Source organism: Schistocerca nitens, chromosome 2, assembly GCF_023898315.1.
Source record: "Schistocerca nitens isolate TAMUIC-IGC-003100 chromosome 2, iqSchNite1.1, whole genome shotgun sequence".
In the NCBI taxonomy this organism is placed as follows: domain Eukaryota; kingdom Metazoa; phylum Arthropoda; class Insecta; order Orthoptera; family Acrididae; genus Schistocerca; species Schistocerca nitens.
Window position 1 is genome coordinate 483,390,257 of NC_064615.1, and position 19,828 is coordinate 483,410,084.

A 19,828-nucleotide genomic window follows, 5' to 3' on the forward strand; every position below is an offset into this window, starting at 1 on the left:
GCAGTCCTGGTACACACTGAAAGCCCCATATCAAAACCAAATGTCCCAGACCACTGACGTAGTGATGAACTGTGCAGTTTCACACCAATTCAGATAACTTCTTTAAGGGTCTGGATTCGCTTGACACAACTGGAATATTTCTGCTACTGAAAACAAATTACTGCACGATTCTTCACTTTATCCGTGAGCTAAACATTAGTCCATGCCATCTGTCAAGCAGAGCTGGAATAATTCTATACTCTGTTCTTTACGTTTTTTGGCTACTGGGAAACTAAAGCACCATATTAATGTAGACGGACTATCTCAATATTATTTAGACATTATAGTTGCAGTTTCCTACTGTTGTTTACGTACTGGAGACTCAGTGGATGTGACTGACTGGTGCTGTCACAGCTATATGTTCTATGCTGGTTAGAGACAGTAAATAAAAGACATGAATCTATACAATGATTAGTACGATATAAGATCATCATCACTACCCTATACACGTAACACAACAAAAAGTATGCCAATCATGGACAGCAATTCATAATTTTGCATCTGCCTTGGATACTCCTGACAAGGCCATTTACAGTATCTCTTTCAACACAATTTACTGTTTCATGTGGTCAAAGTGACACTAATATCTGTCAGTATATCTCCTGAAAATATCCCCTACATATTCTATGGTATTCTTTTCTAGTGACTGTGCAAGACATTTCATTTGCACACACAGGAAATACGTGAAATGTAACTGCAGTTGCGAATACGGGCAACCTCAAACTGTAGAATGGAATGAAGACTTCGAAAATTTGTGCTGGACTGGGACTCAAACCAGCATTGTACTTCTTACAGACACGAGCACTGCAATATCGTATTTCATTTTCACTTTACAACAATGTTGCAAGAGTTAAGACACTATGCAAAAGTTAAAACACTTCTTCAACCCCCCCCTCCCCAAACACACACACACACACACACACACCAAAAAGTCTCAATACATACTTGTGTTACTTAATGACAGATAGTGGTACAAAGATATGCAACTCTTATCATGATTTCAGCCAGACCAGATTTCACACCCAGTGTAAATCCCATGATAGTTTGTAACAAGTATTGTAATGTGTTGTGCAACTTCTGAACATCATTTAGTATTTTGTTGTTAGTTCCATTCAAAATGTCCATTACCCACCACACTTTTACAGGGCAGAAAGTGAAAGTAAGTAAAGTGCACCACGCAAGTTACTCTTAAAAGTCAGAAAATGCACAATTGCCTAAAAATTGTTTTAGGGGTACTGTGGGTGCCTGAAATGTAAAAAGACATGAAAAATATGTTCACAGGTAACAGAACTGGTGTTAGTCACTATATGGTCTGAGTACTAACATGTTCAGCAGTCCTAAAGAGACATAATCATGTACATACACATACCAGCATCCAATCAAAAACACTTCTGTAAGTCTCACTGTGAGGCAGGAGACACTGATATGTTTGTTATATTTTATGAAATCTTGCACTGGTACAGAATTTGTGTAGTTAAAGTCTCATTTTGAAAGCAGCACAACCCAACCCCTCCCTCCCACCTCCTCTTCATGTACTCTGAATGAGTAATATAATTCTGTACTACTATAATAAATTGTTTGCTTCATATGATTCTGCTGTGAGTCCAAATGTAAAAGTATGTTCCTGACATTCTGAGCTGCACTATCTTTATTTTTTACTTTCTGCCTAGATGCTGCAGGTAACCCACCATTTTAGAGCCACACTATGTTATGTAATTATGAGTCATACTTATGGCATAAACAAACATGTACCAAATTACCAAGCTGTCAAGGTAGCAATTTGTTTTAAATAATGTTAGGTATATATATAAATCACAATGAAAAAGACAGGAGGTTTCTAAAGAACATATTCCTGTTGTGCTTATCAAGTTGAATGTCCTCTTAAGGTTTAATGAAATCAGCTAAAAATTGAGAAACTACACAAAACATACTTTGAGACACTATAAGCATATACAGTGTTTACTTCATTGAAAAAACTGTCAGGTCACTGGTTTCTTCCAAAGCAATTGGCCTGCTGGTAATCACTCGGGTCCATTTCAAAGTATGTAGTGCATTTTGAACTGCCTTCCTGTTAGTCACTGTTCTCAGGCACACACTGTAAGCTGTTTACTATAGAGTAGGCCCTACTGATAAAAATATCTACTGAACAGCTGCCAATTTATTGTTTCTTATTTTACTGCTAATATAATGTAAACATTAATTGAATTTAAAATTTCAATATTTCATCTAGCTCATCTTCATTATATTTGTCAGAAAAAATTTGTTTAACATTTTTTTCCAAGTTCTTTGCAATATTGCCTGTGTCTGTGACATAGCTTCTACAAATATGTGACTGGAACTGCATTGTAGCTTTCTCCTCTTCCTGTCTCTTTATTTCACACTTGGGTGGGATAATATCTCCAACATCTGTTTCACACAGCTGCTGTTTGCCAAAAACTGCATTCCATGTGTTACTAGCAAAGTTATCTGAACTAATATCAGAAACAATTTCCTGCTGACTGTCATAACTTAACAGTGCTGTAGATGTCGATGTTCCTGGTAGCAAAGTAAAACAGAGAGGAGATGAATTCCTTTGCAAGTCACAAACGCGGTTGGTGCCTCTTGATTTATAATCACTATAAGTATCATTTCCTGTAGAGAAATATGTAAAAGAACTTTTACTAACATGGGATGGCATGTCTTCATTCTCATTAAAAGAGGTTTCATTTAAATGTGTTAATTTTTCATTCCGGTTCCCTGGTAAGACACCAATATTCTCTCCACATATATTAACAGTGCCATTGGCAGAATAATTTTGAATGGTCTGCTGTTTACACACTTTTGATGTACCTGAGATTACTAGCTCAGAAGGCACTGAATCATCAGAATGTTCATCATCTTCATCTGATAAATATTTGTTCCATTTACTACTTGTTACACTTGGAATATTTGTTCCAGTGTCCACAGCTGAAATAGAAACAAAAAGTAATGTATAGATATAGTTTGGATTTTTTATTCATGTACACACTACTTTTTGCTACAAGAAAAACAATCAATACTGGATTAACATTGTTACTATCACTATACCATTTTCTGCACACTGGATTTGTATTCTCCTATTTAAAATAAAGGTCTCTTTCCTCCTCTTATCCTCATTGAGTCGTTGAACATGAGCTCTACAGTCCTTTCCACTTCCTCTTCCAAACACCTGCAAATTAACATGACATCATAATATAAATACATAGTGATAGTAATTTGAATAAATAACTCAGTGTTTTCAACTGAAGACAACAGTCTGGCTAATAATGTCATCATATTTAGTTTCACTTTACATTATAATGCACAATCAAGATTGCAATTATATTGCATAACTCTCCAAACAAAATATCTAGTTTCGGATGAGGTCCCCATCAAATTCAACTTGATGTTAAAATGGTTCAAATGGCCGTGAGCACTATAGGACTTAACATCTGAGGTCATCAGTCCCCTAGACTTAGAACTACTTAAACCTAACTAACCTAAGGACATCACACACATCCATGCCCGAGGCAGGATTCGAACATGCAACTGTAGCAGCAGCGTGGTTCCGGACTGAAGTGCCTAGAACTGCTCGGGCACAGCGGCCGGCTAACTTGATGTTAACTTCCGACACAAAGAATCTTGTAATAAACACAATACAAGAAAATTACTGAAGTGAGCTGTAATGTCCATGACTATGTATGCACTCCTTCACTAGGTTCTCTTAGGATTACTGAAATCAACTGAAACATGAGCAACATTACAAAACACACTTTGAAGCACTATGAATATATACAGTTTTTGACTCCTTGCAAAAACTGCTGAGAAATCAAGATGAGCTAGATGAAATATTAAAATTTTAAATGCAACTGTATGCAATTCATGTTTACATGAAATTATTGGAAATCAACCCTCTCATCATATAATGACCTTAGTTTTATGTCTTTTCCTTTGTATTATAAATTAAAACTGTTAATACACATGTTTATACAAGTAGCTACATAAAGGTTTCCTGACAATTCCTTTTATTTCCCATTGAGTAAGACAGATGTGGCAGTCCAAATTTAATACTACTCATTATATTATCAATTAATCACCATTAATCTGCTATTCTCTCTTTTTGGTAATAAATGGACATCATAGAAATAGAGAAAATTATACTGCTTTGAAATAAGGTGCTCCCTTCCCACTTACACTACTATTTAAATGAATGAATGCTTAACAATATTTATCATGTTCTGTAGTTCTCATGACAATGGAGAACCTTCAGGTATGTGGAACGAGTCAAGCTATACATTAACAAAAAACTCATAGAATTAATCTATACACTGTATTAACAGTAAACTATCGCCAGACTATATGCTATTCATGTTTATGCCAGATAAATTTGACCAAGGAAATGAGAAAGAAATTTGATGCTCCCACAATTATGTTAAATATACGCTGATTCAGCTTAATACACCACCTTGTCTGGTGGGGAAGCACCCAGAAAGGGGGAGGAAACGAAATGAAACCTCATAGGATGTGATGTTATTTCAGTGATTACGAAATTGATTAAAATTTACAAAGAACATGGCAATATGACGCTGCACCCCCTCTGGCCTGGTTGCTTATGCTTATTCAGTTGTCAAGTGTGTCATAATGATCACATCTCCTGAGGCAACTTGGACCACAGCTGTTGTAACTTGCTTTCGACATCCTGACTGCTGGCACTGCCAGAAATGGTACTAGACAAGTTCTATCAGGGACACATCTACGGACCTCGCTGGCTACATAACAACTGCTACATCATGCAGACAGTTCACAGAGATAGATGTTATGTGTTGACAAGCATTTTTCTGTTGAAAAACGGCACCATGATACTGTTGCATGAGAGGTAACAGATGAGGACACGGGATGTCCACAACGTATCATTGTACTGTCAGAATTCCCTCAGTCTCTACTAGCCATGGCCTGAAGTCATACCTGATGGCTCCCAGATACCATGAGCAACACCATTCTGCCTCTTCAAAATGTTGGAATAATGGGACCCCTTCCCAGGTCGCCACCATACTCACCAACAATGGTCATCAGGGCTAGTGCACAACAGCAATTCATCACTGAACACAATGTGTCCCCATCGTCAACAGTCCATGCTTTCCAGTCATGGCACCATCCCCAAATGCAGCTGTTTTTATTGTGGTGCTAACTGCAGCCTATGCATATGATGGTAATTCTCAAGTATTGCTGCTGCTAATCTCCAACCAATGGTGCAGGATGATGCAGAATGTTGCAAGAAGGCCATTACTTGTTCTCGGATGGCAGACACATATATGAAAGGGTTACAATGTGCCTGGTGCACAATATGGCAATACTTCCTTGAGCTGGTTATATGTGGTCGATGAGAACCTTGACAAGTGTGCTTTCTCCCACATTCCCATGCAATCCAACATAAGGCAACGTCACATCCAACTGCCTCACAGAACTGGATACAGCACAATTCAATCGGACAACCAAGTGGAGTTGCACAATGAGGGCCCTTTCAAACTGCTGGTAATGCTGTTTAACACAAGTAAGCAGAATCTCCATGTCCTTCACAATGATCATGTAACATCTGATGCTGTTCACACTCCTAATATACCCTAAAAAACTAAATACACCCATGTACTCAAAGCCATTCCGCCAGTCACATAGAGCTACAGCTCTAATCAATTACATACCTGTTGATAATGTATACGTGTACAAAGTTACATTGGCATCAGACCATGTCTTGTGTGTGCTTCACTCTTTTTTGTCAGACAGTGTACTTTTCAAAGAAAAATAGTTACCTATTTCATCAAGTATAGAATTTTGTTTACAGCACATTACTACTTCTCACACAGTTGTATAACAGACACTACTATTTGACATACATCTAATACAGCTTTTCAGTTCTCAAATTACATATTCAGACAATTTTTAGAAAAGCTGGCAAATGAGATGTGAGTTTAAACTTTCCTTTGAAATGGTTAGTTTCCCAATTTCTTGCTTTATCTTAGACAGGACTTGTTGAATACCTTTGCCCCACAGTACACATGTTCATTCTGAACTCTAGACAAGGTGGCACAGTCTATATGAAAATTATGTTTGTCTTATATTGTCACTGTGTGGATCATAGATCAGTTGACACATATTTTTATTGCCAGAAATAAAAATCATTAAGGAGTAAACTTATTGGCAAGTCAGTATCAGAATTCCACCATCGTTAAACCAATTTCTGCAAAATATGCAGTTATCTGTGCTATACAGTAATTGTATGGCTTATTTCTGCTGAATAAATATGGTATTTACTGTGTGTGCACTATCCCAGAAGATAATTCTGTAAGTCAACAAATAGTGAAAATATGCTAAATAAGTCTGATAGTAGAGGGGACTGGCAAGGGAAAGCAATGAGAAAAAGACTGAGTAACAATGAAAGGGTAATATCACATGAGTGAGAGCATGTAATGCCAGAAGTTTGAATGTAGTAGGGAAGCAGGCAAATCTGAAAAGAAAAATGCAAATTCTCAGTCTACATATAAGAGGGGGTGAGTGAAATGAAACAGAAAGAAGATAGGGATTTCTGGTCAGCATCTCATATCAACAGCAGCAGAAAATTGTACGACAAGTACTTCAGTTCTAACATAATGTAGGAGCAAGCACCAGCAACTTGGATTACTAAATTTGATTTAACTTCAGTTTCCATCACAGTTGCATTAAATTTTTTTTATTTGTGGTGACTGGTTTTGGACCAAACCATAACCAACAAATGAAACATGGTAGATAATATAAACTTTAAATTTTTTTACATTCCATAGAATTAGACAACTTCCATTAGTGTAACTAATATTACACATCTTTGTTGTAAATGTTGATGTACATTCCCACCAGTACACATGTATACATTAGTCATAACTGGTATTTTTAAATTTATGAAGTTTGTCCAAAAACTTCCACAACATTCGTAATTTCACACCAATGGTGTGTTGGGGTGAAATGTGGTTGGCATCCCTGCACATGCCAGTGTTTAATGTGTAACTGCCAGAAGTTTCATTGCTGTATGTCTGTTTTCTTCTATTGTTAAAAGTTTTCTTTTACTGGCCATGCTGTTCTAAACTGCATGCACTTTGGAACAAATTGTTAGGGAAATTGACATCATATGCACTGTTGATTTGTTCTGGCTTGTCACCACTGCTGTGGTATTATTTGAGGTTTATCCCCATTATATCTGAGCACGTAACTACATCTTAGCTGAAGTTAAGAATGTTATGAATTTCAGTTACAACATGATAGTCACCTTATTTCTTACACTCTAGAAATTTACATATTTTGTGTTGTAACTGCAACTCAGCTATCCTGTCTGGAATTCATAAGTGCTCTCATAGGTCAAGAGGTATGCACAACAAATTCCACTGCTGCAAGGTTAGCTGAACAGGGGCAAACTGAAGCATTTGTACTTATCTTTCATTGCATTGTTCTTCTCTAGTTGTTGAGTTGTGTTGTGTATTCCCACATTCTGTGTAGATTTTAGTTTAATGTCCTCTGTTGTCCCTTAAATGAATAACGAGACTGTTGGCTGATAAATATCTTCACTTCTTCACTGGTACGTTAATATCTACCCAATTATACATTGCATCACTTTCATCACTGTTGCACAGTAGGTAAATTTACAGAGTACGCTGTACACACATCTGGACTCTTGGGTGTACACATTACAAGTCAGTTTTGCCAAAGAAAACTTTAAGGTTTTTGACAAACTCATAGTGCTACTTTCTTACACAGGTATTTACCAAACAACAACATTAGCATTAAAATTAGGACAGGTGTTAATGAGGCTTTTTAAATAAATTAAATGTTGTTACACCAGTGCTTGATTATGGGAACATGTTTTTCAGTTTTGGCTGTTAACAAGACATGTTATTTGACTGCTGAGTGAGTTTTGCAACTAGCTCGGCAAAATTATATTTTAAAGTTAAGTTTATTAGAGCTGTGACTTGTTCAGTGCTCTCAATTACAGCATAAACATAAACATGGAGTTTTCGTATCAACAGCAAGATAATTCAGTTCTGGTTTAAATATGTTATTTCTGATCAATTTAATTCTTATTTGTTTCAATAAACCCTCAGTACGAAAAATTTGATATAATGTGGAAGGTTCTCTGGGTTTTCTGGATTCTCTGTCATCTGAGCTTTCTAGTGATACATAAATTTCAGAAGCGGTAAACAATATTTGCAATATACATTAAGAGCCAAAGAAACTGGTACACTTGCCTAATATCATGTAGGGCACTGCAAGCACACAGAAGTGCTGTAACACGACACGACATGGACTCAACTAATGTCTGAAGTAGTGTTGGAAGGAATTGACACCATGAATCCTGAAAGGCTGTGTTCCATTGCTCATGTGCCAATTATAACACTAAGAGTATGAGGGGGGTGAAGATCTCTTCTGAATGGCACGTTACAAGGCATTACAGATATGCTCAGTAATGTTCATGTTTGGGGAGTCTGGTGGCCAGCGGAAGTGTTTAAACTTGGAAGAGTATTCCTGGAACCACTCTGTAGCAATTCTGGATGTGTGGGGTGTCACATTGTCCTGCTGGTATTGCCCAAGTCTGTCGGCATGCGCAATGGACAGGAATGGATGCAGGTGATCAGACAGGATGTTTACATATGTCTCTCCTGTCAGAGTCATATCTAGATGTATCGTGGGTTCCATATCACTCCAACTGCACACGCCCCACACCATTACAGAGCCTCCACCCACCTCAACAGTCCCCTGCTGACATGCAGGGTCCATGAATTCATGACATTGTCCCCATACCCGTACACATCCATCCACTCGATATAATTTGAAATGAGACTCATCCAACCAGGCAACATGTTACCAGTCACCAACAGTCCAATGTCCATGTTTACAGGCCCAGGTGAGGAGTAAAGCTTTGGGTCGTGCAGTCATCAAGGGTACAAAAGCAGGCCTTCGGCTCCGAAAGCCCATACTGATGATGTTTCGTTGAATGGTTCACATGCTGACACTTGTTGATGGCCCAGAATTGAAATCTGCAGCAATTTGAGGAAGGGTTGCAGTTCTGTCCTGTTGAACGATTCTCTTCAGTCTTTGTTGGTCCCGTTCTTGCAGGATGTTTTTCTGGCCGCAGCGATGTCAGAAATGTGATGTTTTGCCAGATTCCTGACATTCACAGTACACTCATGAAATGGTCATACGGGAAAATCCCCACTTCATCCCTACCTCAGAGATGCTGTGTCCCATCACTCATTTGCCAACTATATCACCACTTTCAACCTCACTTAAATCTTGATAACCTGTCACTGAAGTAGTAGTAACCATTCTAACAACTGCGCCAGGTACTTGTTTTCTTATATAGGCGTTGTCACCACAGTGCTGCATTTTGCCTGTTTACATGTCGCTGTGTTTGAATACGCATGCCTATACCAGTTTCTTTGGCAATTCAGTGTAAAATTGTGTAAATTATGTGTTTCATGAATTTCAGTGTTGCTTCCATGTTGTGGTAACTTTGAGGGATATTTACAAGTTGTGGTCAATAACAGAGTAAATTGAGAATTGTTACACATTGCACAGTTTGGTCTTTTTAGTGTTGTTTTATTACATAATTCCAATCATTTATTACATAATTCCAGGAATTTGTCACTCAACATCACTAATTGCAAGAAATTTATCAATTTGTTTTGTTGGTAAGTATATGTCAATATCCATGACAGCATATAGAAGATTGTTATTCCAGTTACAAGTGTTATTTGTCAAACTTTGGAGCAAACATATCAATTGAACTGCCATTACCCAGGCCCCCCAAGTATGGGGCTTGGCATCTGATCTGGTTATAAAGTGAACCGATTGATACCATATCTAAAGAACTACAATACCCCCTGAGGATTCCATTTGTATTCCACTATGGATGGAATTCTAACATTTTTGCCCAGATTTAAGTTAGAACTATGTTATTTATGTTACTAACATTTGATATTACAGAAAATTAGCAACTCTTCTAAAATTCTGTTTATTTCCAAATAAGTGTAAGAAATTCCCCACTACCACTCTCATACAGAGCAGATTCATTATTTGGATTTTTGGCTTCTATTGCTGTCTTTCTTTACAATAGCTATAAAATAATTTTTGGTAGTCTTTCCAACAATCTAGATAGAGTTTTTTACTAACTGCTGCTAAGTTTTTCCAAAAGGAATCGTTACAAGACACCTTTCCTAAATTCATCCAAATTTTGTAAATCACACATTGTGCATTTCGTTCACTATTTAAATTATCTTCACCCCTGTTACTATCAGACAGAATAGAATTAAGCATTTTCAACGAAAAGAACTTCAGATAATCCTCTTCTTCTTTAGGCCTCTCCCCCTATACATCTAATAGCTTCACAATATCTGAAACCTCACTTTCTTCATCTCCTAACACAATGACCCACTTCTTCTTCTTCATCTTTCATCTCTTCAGCATCTTCATTTAACTTATTTCCCTTTTGAAAAACATTAGTTATCTTATTATCTATTTTGTCCACATTCTTCTGCTCCAATGTCTTGAATTCTCTACTGTCCTTACTTTCTGGTCCACCCCCAAATTCTTAACTGAACAACTTGTGTAAGTCCCTTTTCACAAACAATTCTCATCACCTATTGTTTCTTTACTTCTTTGCTTGTAGACCCCAAACCCACTCCAATATTCTTCATCAGCTGCAGCTGTATTTGTTTGAAATACCTCTACTACTCTGTCATCATCACAATTAAGGCTTAAATATTTCTCATTATTAGTGGTCCATGCATTATCATCATCATCATCATCATCAGCTCTCACATTGTGGGTCACCATCAGAGAAGTCTCTGGTAAACAATTTTGGACAGTGGGACAGCAGCTAGACCTTAAGTAATAACTGAAACCAACAGCTGTAGTGTGATCCAACATCATCTCTTCAAAATATGCTACCAGTTTCAATGCCAAAAAGCATCATCTTCAGGCCCCTGTATATGGAAATGTGCACAGCACGACTGTAAAGTATGAGAATACAGACAACAAAAATCACAGTTTGGGACTAAAAAAGGGATAAATCATATCATAAAATTAATTAGTAAAAATATGCTATATTGTTACAAATACAAAACAAATTTTTAATCTAATAATCACATGCACGAATGACGTAATGTAATGCATACAATAAATTAAATCAGCAAAGCAATCGAAGTCACGTATATCCCCCACCAGAATAACAATGAATATGGGGTATACCAATAACAATTCAAAAATCTGATATAACATAATACCAAACAGCTGGAGAAAACAAATGCAGCAAAAGCCTAATGAACAAACATTCACTGGATAATGCAAATCCACCAAAATAACAACATGAACTCTAATAACCTCTAACACACAAACAACATAAAATATATTCTAAAACTTACTATACAAACAACATTAAAGACACAAAAAAGTATAAACACATGGTCCATTGATATTACCATACTGCAACCAAGTCACATGCCTAAGGTCCATGACCACAGTGGCATAGTAAATGTGTAACTTGTGTAAGTAAAAGACCCAAAATACAGTATCTCCAAAGTAACAATGAAACAATTCAGCAATGTTTCTGCTAATTCCAGGAAATTTACTCAACATAAGACAATTTTGCCAATATTAGTAATATCCACCATCAACATGTACCTACAGGATTAAAAGTAACATATATGATACACGCTGACAAACAATTGCCATAGAATGTCTTGTACGGCAAATCCTGTATTGAAACTTCCTGGCAGATTAAAACTGTGTGCCTGACCGAGACAGCCCCCAGGCTGTGGCTAAGCCATGTCTCCGCAGTATCCTTTCTTTCAGGAGTGCTAGTTCTGCAAGGTTCGCAGGAGACCTTCTGTAAAGTTTGGAAGGTAGGAGACGAGATACTGGCAGAAGTAAAGCTGTGAGGACCGGGCGTGAGTCGTGCTTCGGTAGCTCAGATGGTAGAGCACTTGCCCGCAAAAGGCAAAGGTCCCGAGTTCGAGTCTCGGTCGAGCACACAGTTTTAATCTGCCAGGAAGTTTCATATCAGCGCACACTCCGCTGCAGAGTGAAAATCTCATTCTGGAAATCCTGTATTTATATGTAACAATAGCCTATAAAGTAAACTAATAGAAGACAATCAGTAAAACCAATAGCCAACATTATGACCACCAACCTACCATCGATATAAATCCATCCAGGCGATAGCAGTGTCACCTGGTGAGGGATAACTGCTAGTCACACATAAGCAGGGTGCATGTAGTATCAGCGAGCGTGCTGCCTATGTGTTGAACGAGGAAGGTGTGCAATCTATCTAAGTTTGACTGAAGGCAGATTGTGATGGCCCAGAGGCTTAGCACGAGCACTTCGGATACTGCACAACTTTTCAGATGTTCTGAAAGTGCTGTGGTGAGAGTCTTCAACAACATGTGGCGGAACTATGGTGGAACTGTGTCCAGAAGTTGTAAGGTTGGGCAGAGTAAGAGTATGTCTGAACACACAGTGCATCAAATACTCCTAAAAATGGGCCTCTGCAGCCAATGACCCATGCAACTATGACTTAAATGGGCACATGACCACTGGCAGTGAACACTGGAGCAGTGGCAGAGCACTGCGTGGCCTGATGAGTCCTGATACCTCCTCCATCATGCAGATGGGAGGGCACGAATTCGTCATTCTCCAGGGGAATAGCTCCTTGACTCCAATACTGCAGGATGGAGACAAGCTGGCAGCAGCTTCCGTTATGCTCTGTGGAACATTCACATGGGCATCCATGGGTCAAGCAGAGCTCATGCAAGGTACCAATATAGCCAAGGAGTGTTGTACACTGGTTGCAGACCACATACTTCTCTTCACGACTATCATGTTTCCTGACAGCAGGGCATTTTTCAACAAGATAATGCGTGATGTCACAAGGCCAGGAGTGTGATGGAGTGGTTCGAGGAACACAGTGGCAAGTTCCAATTTATGCATTAGCCCCCCAACTCATCAGATCTGAACCCGATCGAACACATTTGGTATGTGACTGGATGTGGCGTCAGAGCTCATCGCTCCTTCCCCAGAATTTAAGCGAATTAGGGGACTTGTGTGTGCAGATGTAGTGCAACTCCCTCCAGTGACTTACCAAGGCCTCATTGCTTCCCTGCCATGACACGTCGCCCCTGTTACCTGTGCCAAAGTTGGACATACCAGCTATTAGGTGGTCATAATGGCTTGGCTCTGAGCACTATGGGACTTAACATCAACTCCAAAGATTCCATAAGAATGGGAACTCAAACAATAACTTACACAAATGTGACAAACTTCGAGCACACTCTTATATGTCCTCACTAACCTAGAAAAACATGGTGCTGTTCGCCCTGTATCCAAACACAATCTACATAAAATAATATTAGATGAAATGCATGACCTATATATTACAGCTCAACAGCCTAAACTACACTGCAATAGCAGAACACCAGTGTGAAACCAAATTGTGGGCCTAAAAGGCTCTTCATACAGAGAAAATCAACACTGAACCCACTCCCTGTTACTAATGAACCAGACTCAACCATACATTTAAAACAAAAATAAAAATGGCAGTTAAGTCATTCATTATATACCATAATATCTACCACAACAAAGTCAGAACCGAACATTACACAGGCACACACAAAGTAGTAAAGGGGCAAACGAAAGACACACTCACGCATCTTAAAAACAGGAAGTTGTCATCAAAAATATCCAAACCAATTGGTCCAAACAACCATTCCAATAACACAAACTAGGAAACTTGTAATTAACCCACCAAGTAACCATAACTTACAAATGGCCTCAGTAGCCACTTGGAAATAACCACAACGGCTGTACACATCTGAACCACCAAAATTAACATTTTCAGACAAACACTGTTTCCATCAGAGAAGTCTTCAGTTTAATGAACCACTTTTTCCATCATTAGATCTAAAAGGTGGTTGTGGTTGACTGTACTCTTGCCACTGTCTGCTTCTATTTTCAAACACTTGACTACCAGTTCTGTCTACATTATAGTTCTGGTTCTTTCATATTTGTTCTATCTCTGGGTAATAATTCTTGTAAATATTGCCACTAACTTTTCCTTTATTATTATTATTATTATTATTATTATTGTTTTTGCAGTTGTTATTTGTACATTTTGGTCTCCTGTAGTCAAAGTTTTGTCTGTCTGTAATCACAAGTGCTCTGTCTAGTTTGTCTACATACTTTAGAAATTGATCAGCTGAGTCATAAGACCCATAAACCACGACCCACCATATCCTTTCAGGTAACCGAGGTCTTCTTTAATACATAAATCTGAGTTAAGTCATCAAAAGGCTGACCCAAATGAACCAAACTCTTTAACTGACCTCTGCAGAATTCTTTCATGTCCCCTTTCTTATAAGTGGCCCATTTAGAAGCTCACTTTTAATTACAGCCTGCTCTGCCTCATGCCAAAATTTTTTCAAGAACCCTTTCTCAAACTCTTCAAATGTCAAAGTGTGACAAATAAGTTGGTTATCCCAAGATAATGCTCCTCTGTTGAGAAATCTTTCAGCAAATGTAATTTTTAAATCGTTGCTCATTACAGGAAGTAAATCATCCTTGCAGTGCTCCAAGAAATCTACATCATGGAAGTTTCCACCCCCAGGCAAACTTTTCACAGGCAAATGGGATCTGTTACTATGCAAAGCATTAAAGAATGTTTCCTTGTAATAATCGCACTTGCTTTTGAACATTAATAACATTCTCCTGTAACGTAGATATGTTAGACTTACAATGTTTGTGTGTCTTAGTTACATCTTTCTTTAGCTCTTCAATTTTATCACTCGAAGTCTTAGTCTCTCACACTGTGACACAGTCACGAATTGAACATTGACCCGAAAACGGAATCAATATCTTTTACTTCATGTCTATGGTCACAAATTTTTATGTCATCAGACAACCGGTTTCGCTCTGTAATGACCATCTTCAGACCTGTTTTATAAAAACATGTCCTAATATGCTGGAGCCATAGTGGCATCACCATATTAGGACTTTTTTTTATAAAACAGATCTGAAGACGGTCATTATAGACCGAAACTGGTAGTCTAATGACATAAAAATTTGTGGCCATACATGTGAAGTAAAGAATATTTATTCAAAGTCTTACTACTTTGAGAATTTGATTATTATTAGTTGCAGTTTCCCTCTTACATTTACTCTCTACTTCAGTTTCTTTCAGTTCAACTGTATCCAATCTGGATCCTGTTTTGGTTACCCTGTCTCTACATTTTACACTCTTTTCATCTAGCTTATCTACTTGGCCAGTAACGGCCGCTACTTGGTCACCCAACTTTTTTCTTGACTTAAGCAATCTGATTGCTTAGTTCATTTTTTGTTGTCAACATTGATTGGTCTACCTTCTTAAGGTCATTGTTTATTTCTGAAAATGCATTGTCTAACCTCTTAAGGTCCTTGTTGCTTTAGAACTCTCTTTTTTTCTACTTCTGAAAGTTTGCCATTAATTTTACGAAGTTCTTGGAAATTCGATCATTTGAGATTGCGATGATGTTAACCTGTTTACATATGTGCAATAATATGTCTTACAAACATAATTCCCAACTAATTTCACTTTGACCTGGTTCTGAACTGATCTGGCTTAATCCTGCTTGCTCTACACCTGACTGATCAAGTGCTACAGTTTCTGCTGTTGTCTGATGTGATTCTACCTCATCTTATTCCATTGTTTCCTGGTTCATGTCTGCTAATGAAAATGGTGGGTAAGCTTCCATGTTGTGGTAACTTTGAAGGTTATTTACAAGTTGTGGTCAAAAATAGAGTAGATTGAGTATTGTTGTGCATTAAATTGCTTTGCTGTTTATTAGTATGGTTTTATTGCATAATTTCAGTCATAATAGTAATTTGGCTTGTCACCTAACATCACTAATCCAAAAAATTATTCCATTTGTTATATCAGTATGTACTTGTCAGCATCCCTGACAGCATATAGAACACTGCAATTCCAATTACACGTGTTATTCATTAAACTATAACATAAACATATCAACCAATCTGTAAGATACCCAGCCCTCCGAGTTTGGTGCTTGGCATCCTATCTGCTTGTAACATGAACTGATTGATGCCAAGCATGTAATGTTACTGTGTGGCATGGCTGTCTCTATAAGTAGAGTACCATTTCAAAGTTGCTGTATACTTTTCTAAAGACATCAGTGACCTTCAAACTTTTGTGAATGCAGAAAAGGGAGATCTTTTCAAAGGTTTCATATCCTCTCTTAATTACTATGAAAGTATTATGGCATACCAGTATCCCATTACAATCTGTCTGGAACTTCTTCTCAGGTGAACTGACCATCTGAGCTTTCTTTGTTGTCCTACTTGATGGTATACCCTTCCCACCTGGAGTAGTTTTGATTTATGTTTGGTCCACTGGAATCTCACAAGCAGCTAGGGAAATAAATGTTGTCTCAGACAGAGCCCCACTTTCCCAAACAAGTAAGCCTTGTACAACAGAAGGTTGGCAGGTGCTCCAGAGGCTGCCCACTACTGATTTTTTTTACCTTAAAACTACTGGTACATGGCACACATTGAGGTGAAACTAAGGTTGGTTGGTTGGTTTGGGGAAGGAGACCAGACAGCGAGGTCATCGGTCTCATCGGATTAGGGAAGGACGGGGAAGGAAGTCGGCCGTGCCCGTTGAAAGGAACCATCCCGGCATTTGCCTGGAGCGATTTTAGGGAAATCACGGAAAACCTAAATCAGGATGGCCGGACGCGGGATTGAACCGTCGTCCTCCCGAATGCGAGTCCAGTGTCTAACCACTGCGCCACCTCGCTCGGTCGGTGAAACTAAGATCTGTCTTATCCACATAGACTAGCTACCACACAGACTGCTACCACATAGACTAGCTGCTAGATACAGATTTTCAGCTGCAAGACAGAAACACTACCAAAAGTGCTCACTTCCGATTCATGATATTTTGAAGATTGTGGTGGTTGAACACGAAGATATCGACTCAGTTGGACACATAATAAACATAGTGAATTGCTAATGTCAGTTCTACACAGACTGGGTGAAAGTACTATTATTAGGAACAGTCTGCAAGTTTATGTTGGAGGCATTGAGTGTGTTTGAAAGCTGATTATATCAAATATCTTTAACAAGAATTAACATACTACGTCCAACAAGACTAGATTTCGAATCATGAGAACAATACGTAAGAATATGTAGTTTAATGTAGCATGGAAAAAATCTTCAATTGTTTATATATCTTTTTAACGCAAAAGTGTAAGTTCTCTTTTTTGGGGCATGTAGCACTGTATAATACTAACCAACAGAACAAACAAAACATCAATATCTTTTATAGAAAAATTACTTTTGCATTCTAAAAATAAATTGGACACCTACAGAAAATAAACTTGGAAATAGAATTCTAAACCACAGGTATAATTTCAAACAGAACATTATTGCTTTTTTAAAAAAAGAAAAACAAAAACAAAAAAAACAAGCAAGGAATTTTTTCTTGAAATAAAAAACACAGATTTATTACTTTATCCTGTATTTTAATATAATGTTACCCCCACTAACATCAGATACAATTAAGGTAAGATGATTCTTTAATTCGTATGGACTCTGCCCATAAATAATCTCACTGAAGGAAATGAACTCCAGGTTCATCTTTCTAGAATTGATATAATAAGTTTTGATGTTCCATAGGGTTTATGTCTTCTTCTCTCTCTCTCTCTCTCTCTCTCTCTCTCTCTCTCTCTCTTTTTTTTTTTTTTTTTACAAATGAGTTTCCATTAGATGCTGGGGAATCAGCCATACTATTTGCAGGTGACACTGGGCTACTGATTAAAGGTAAGAGTACAATTCACAATTCGTACTGTTACCAAAAGTAAATTTCTTGGGATCCACACTCAAGAATATCTTAAATGGAATTCACATATCATACCCTTAAATTTAAAGAGATAGAGAGAGAACTAGAATATTATGTAGTACGAAGCTTGTGCAATAACACTAGAACTTAAAACAGTTGGTGCTGTGTACTTCTGGGGAAATTTACCCCAAATTAAACCAGTGTTCAGAAAGCAAAAAGCAATTACAAGAATAATAAAACATGCATGTAGCAAAGAGAGTATGTGAACCTTCAAAAAGAAATAAAAAAATGCTAGCTGGTGAGGCATGGAGTGGAACCAGAGCTAGACCGAATCTGTGCAGTAGATTAATGATCATGGCCTCATACACCCGAGTTATGCGGGTTGTTTAGGTAAATTCTGGGCTGGCTCCCAAATTATGCCTCAGAGAATACAATGGATTCAAATATTATTGACTGATATGTATATTTATTCTCCTGTAGAACAGCACAAATTGTACGGATGTCATCAATAGTTGGTACAGTGCTTCTTATTTGATAAACATACATGGATTCTTACAATTTTTATGGTTCTTATAACTAGTCTTAGAGTATTTATAATTATGCTATACAATGTAGTTTGATGTAAGGGGCATTCATGAATATTAAGAGGTTATCTTCAGTCATTCTAAATATTCATTTGCAGCATAAAAGCATTTACTTAATATATATGTTTTTACTTTTTGGCTAAAGGTATGAAGTTCATTTACACCCTTAACAGCCTGTTGTACAATTTTAGGCCATTATGTAGTACACAGTTTAGGTTTTTTTCCTTGTTTTTCCTGTATAGGTATAAAGTAGTGACTGGATCTAGTTTTATGGTCATATATTCAGCTGTTTGTAGTACACAGATGAATATTTTTTCTTGTGTACAGTGTAGTCTGCAAAGGTATTCACACATTCACAGTCAGTATTATTATTAATTTAAAGTAAAGCAGTACAATGGGCCTTACTGCTACTATTTGTTATTATCTGCATAGCCCTTTTCTGTACCTTGAAGACAGTATGAATGTTCCCACTGCTTGTTCCCAAGTCTATCCTTTCATTCAGTTCACATGAAGTGCTGAAAAATCTCACGCTTTGATAAGAAACAAGGTGGTTTCAGGGTATATTTACCGTCGCAGTTACAACTTCCCCGGAAACATGATGGTACAGGCCTGTCAAATCGATCTGTTACATAGATATAGTACTATTCCTATTTTCGTGACTTCGGAGGGGCAAATAAAATTCACTCTTAATGTAGATCTTACCATTACAATCAGGTTTATAATCGTTGAAACTCACTTTCGGTTACCTTCTTGAGATGCAGACACAGAAACTCACTTGTGGGCAAAATATAGCACTCACCTTCTTTATTGACTGCCTTTCCCCACATATTTTGCAATCCCATTTTTTAGATTTCTTAACAATATGGACCTGAAATGTAATTACATTCAACATCTACACGTCATGGACTTTGCTGACGAACAGCCGAATCCTGCCATTAATCTACTATCAGGTTACCTGGAATGTTTCACACGAGTAACATTGTAGCACATGTAACTCTTGAGACATTGTTTTGCTGGATACATAAATCAAATAACACTTTACGGCGTTAAAATATGCTGCAGAAGAGCAAATTTAAATCCCTACACAAACCGTACTTTATCTCGAGTTTGGCGCTGCGTTTGTCACTTGTCCTTGCTTTCTTATTACAGATTGTGTACCATAACGATACAAAAATTGTTTTTGATTGACAGTGTATGTACTGAAATGACGAGTTTACGACTTTTCTTGACTGATAATCCTCTTATCAGATTTATCTAAAGGATTCTAAATTTATCAAGCAGCTACACTGTACTGCACTAGCGT

At 37.6% G+C, this 19,828-nt stretch overlaps 1 protein-coding gene across 3 annotated transcripts; it reads right to left on the reverse strand.

The window, feature by feature from the left end:
* Nucleotides 1–1,902: 1,902 nt before the first annotated feature.
* LOC126236418 (MRN complex-interacting protein) lies at nt 1,903–19,798 on the reverse strand. Of its 3 annotated transcripts, XM_049945717.1 has the most exons (5): nt 19,481–19,798; nt 19,325–19,393; nt 3,106–3,226; nt 2,705–2,985; nt 1,903–2,574 (listed from the first exon to the last, which is right to left on the reverse strand). In XM_049945717.1, the coding sequence occupies exons 1-5, from the start codon at nt 19,529–19,531 to the stop codon at nt 2,548–2,550; spliced, it is 549 nt and encodes a 182-aa protein (XP_049801674.1). In that variant the 5' UTR covers nt 19,532–19,798; the 3' UTR covers nt 1,903–2,547. The 3 variants fall into 3 exon arrangements, with proteins under 3 accessions (XP_049801674.1, XP_049801672.1, XP_049801673.1); XM_049945715.1 differs by having other exon boundaries at nt 1,903–2,985; nt 19,481–19,792; XM_049945716.1 differs by lacking the exon at nt 19,325–19,393 and having other exon boundaries at nt 1,903–2,985; nt 19,481–19,796.
* Between the last annotated feature and the right edge of the window lie 30 nt (nt 19,799–19,828).

Bases quoted from the DNA above. Each gene is read 5' to 3' on its own strand.
- LOC126236418 (XM_049945715.1), bottom strand. From the start codon at position 19,531: ATGTCTCAAGAGTTACATGTGCTACAATGTTACTCGTGTGAAACATTC. The intron at 19,394-19,480 runs GTAACCTGATAG...ATTACATTTCAG, and splicing joins ACTCGTGTGAAACATTCCAG to GTCCATATTGTTAAGAAATC. The intron at 3,227-19,324 runs GTGAGTGCTATA...GTTAATTTGCAG, and splicing joins AAAGGCAGTCAATAAAGAAG to GTGTTTGGAAGAGGAAGTGG.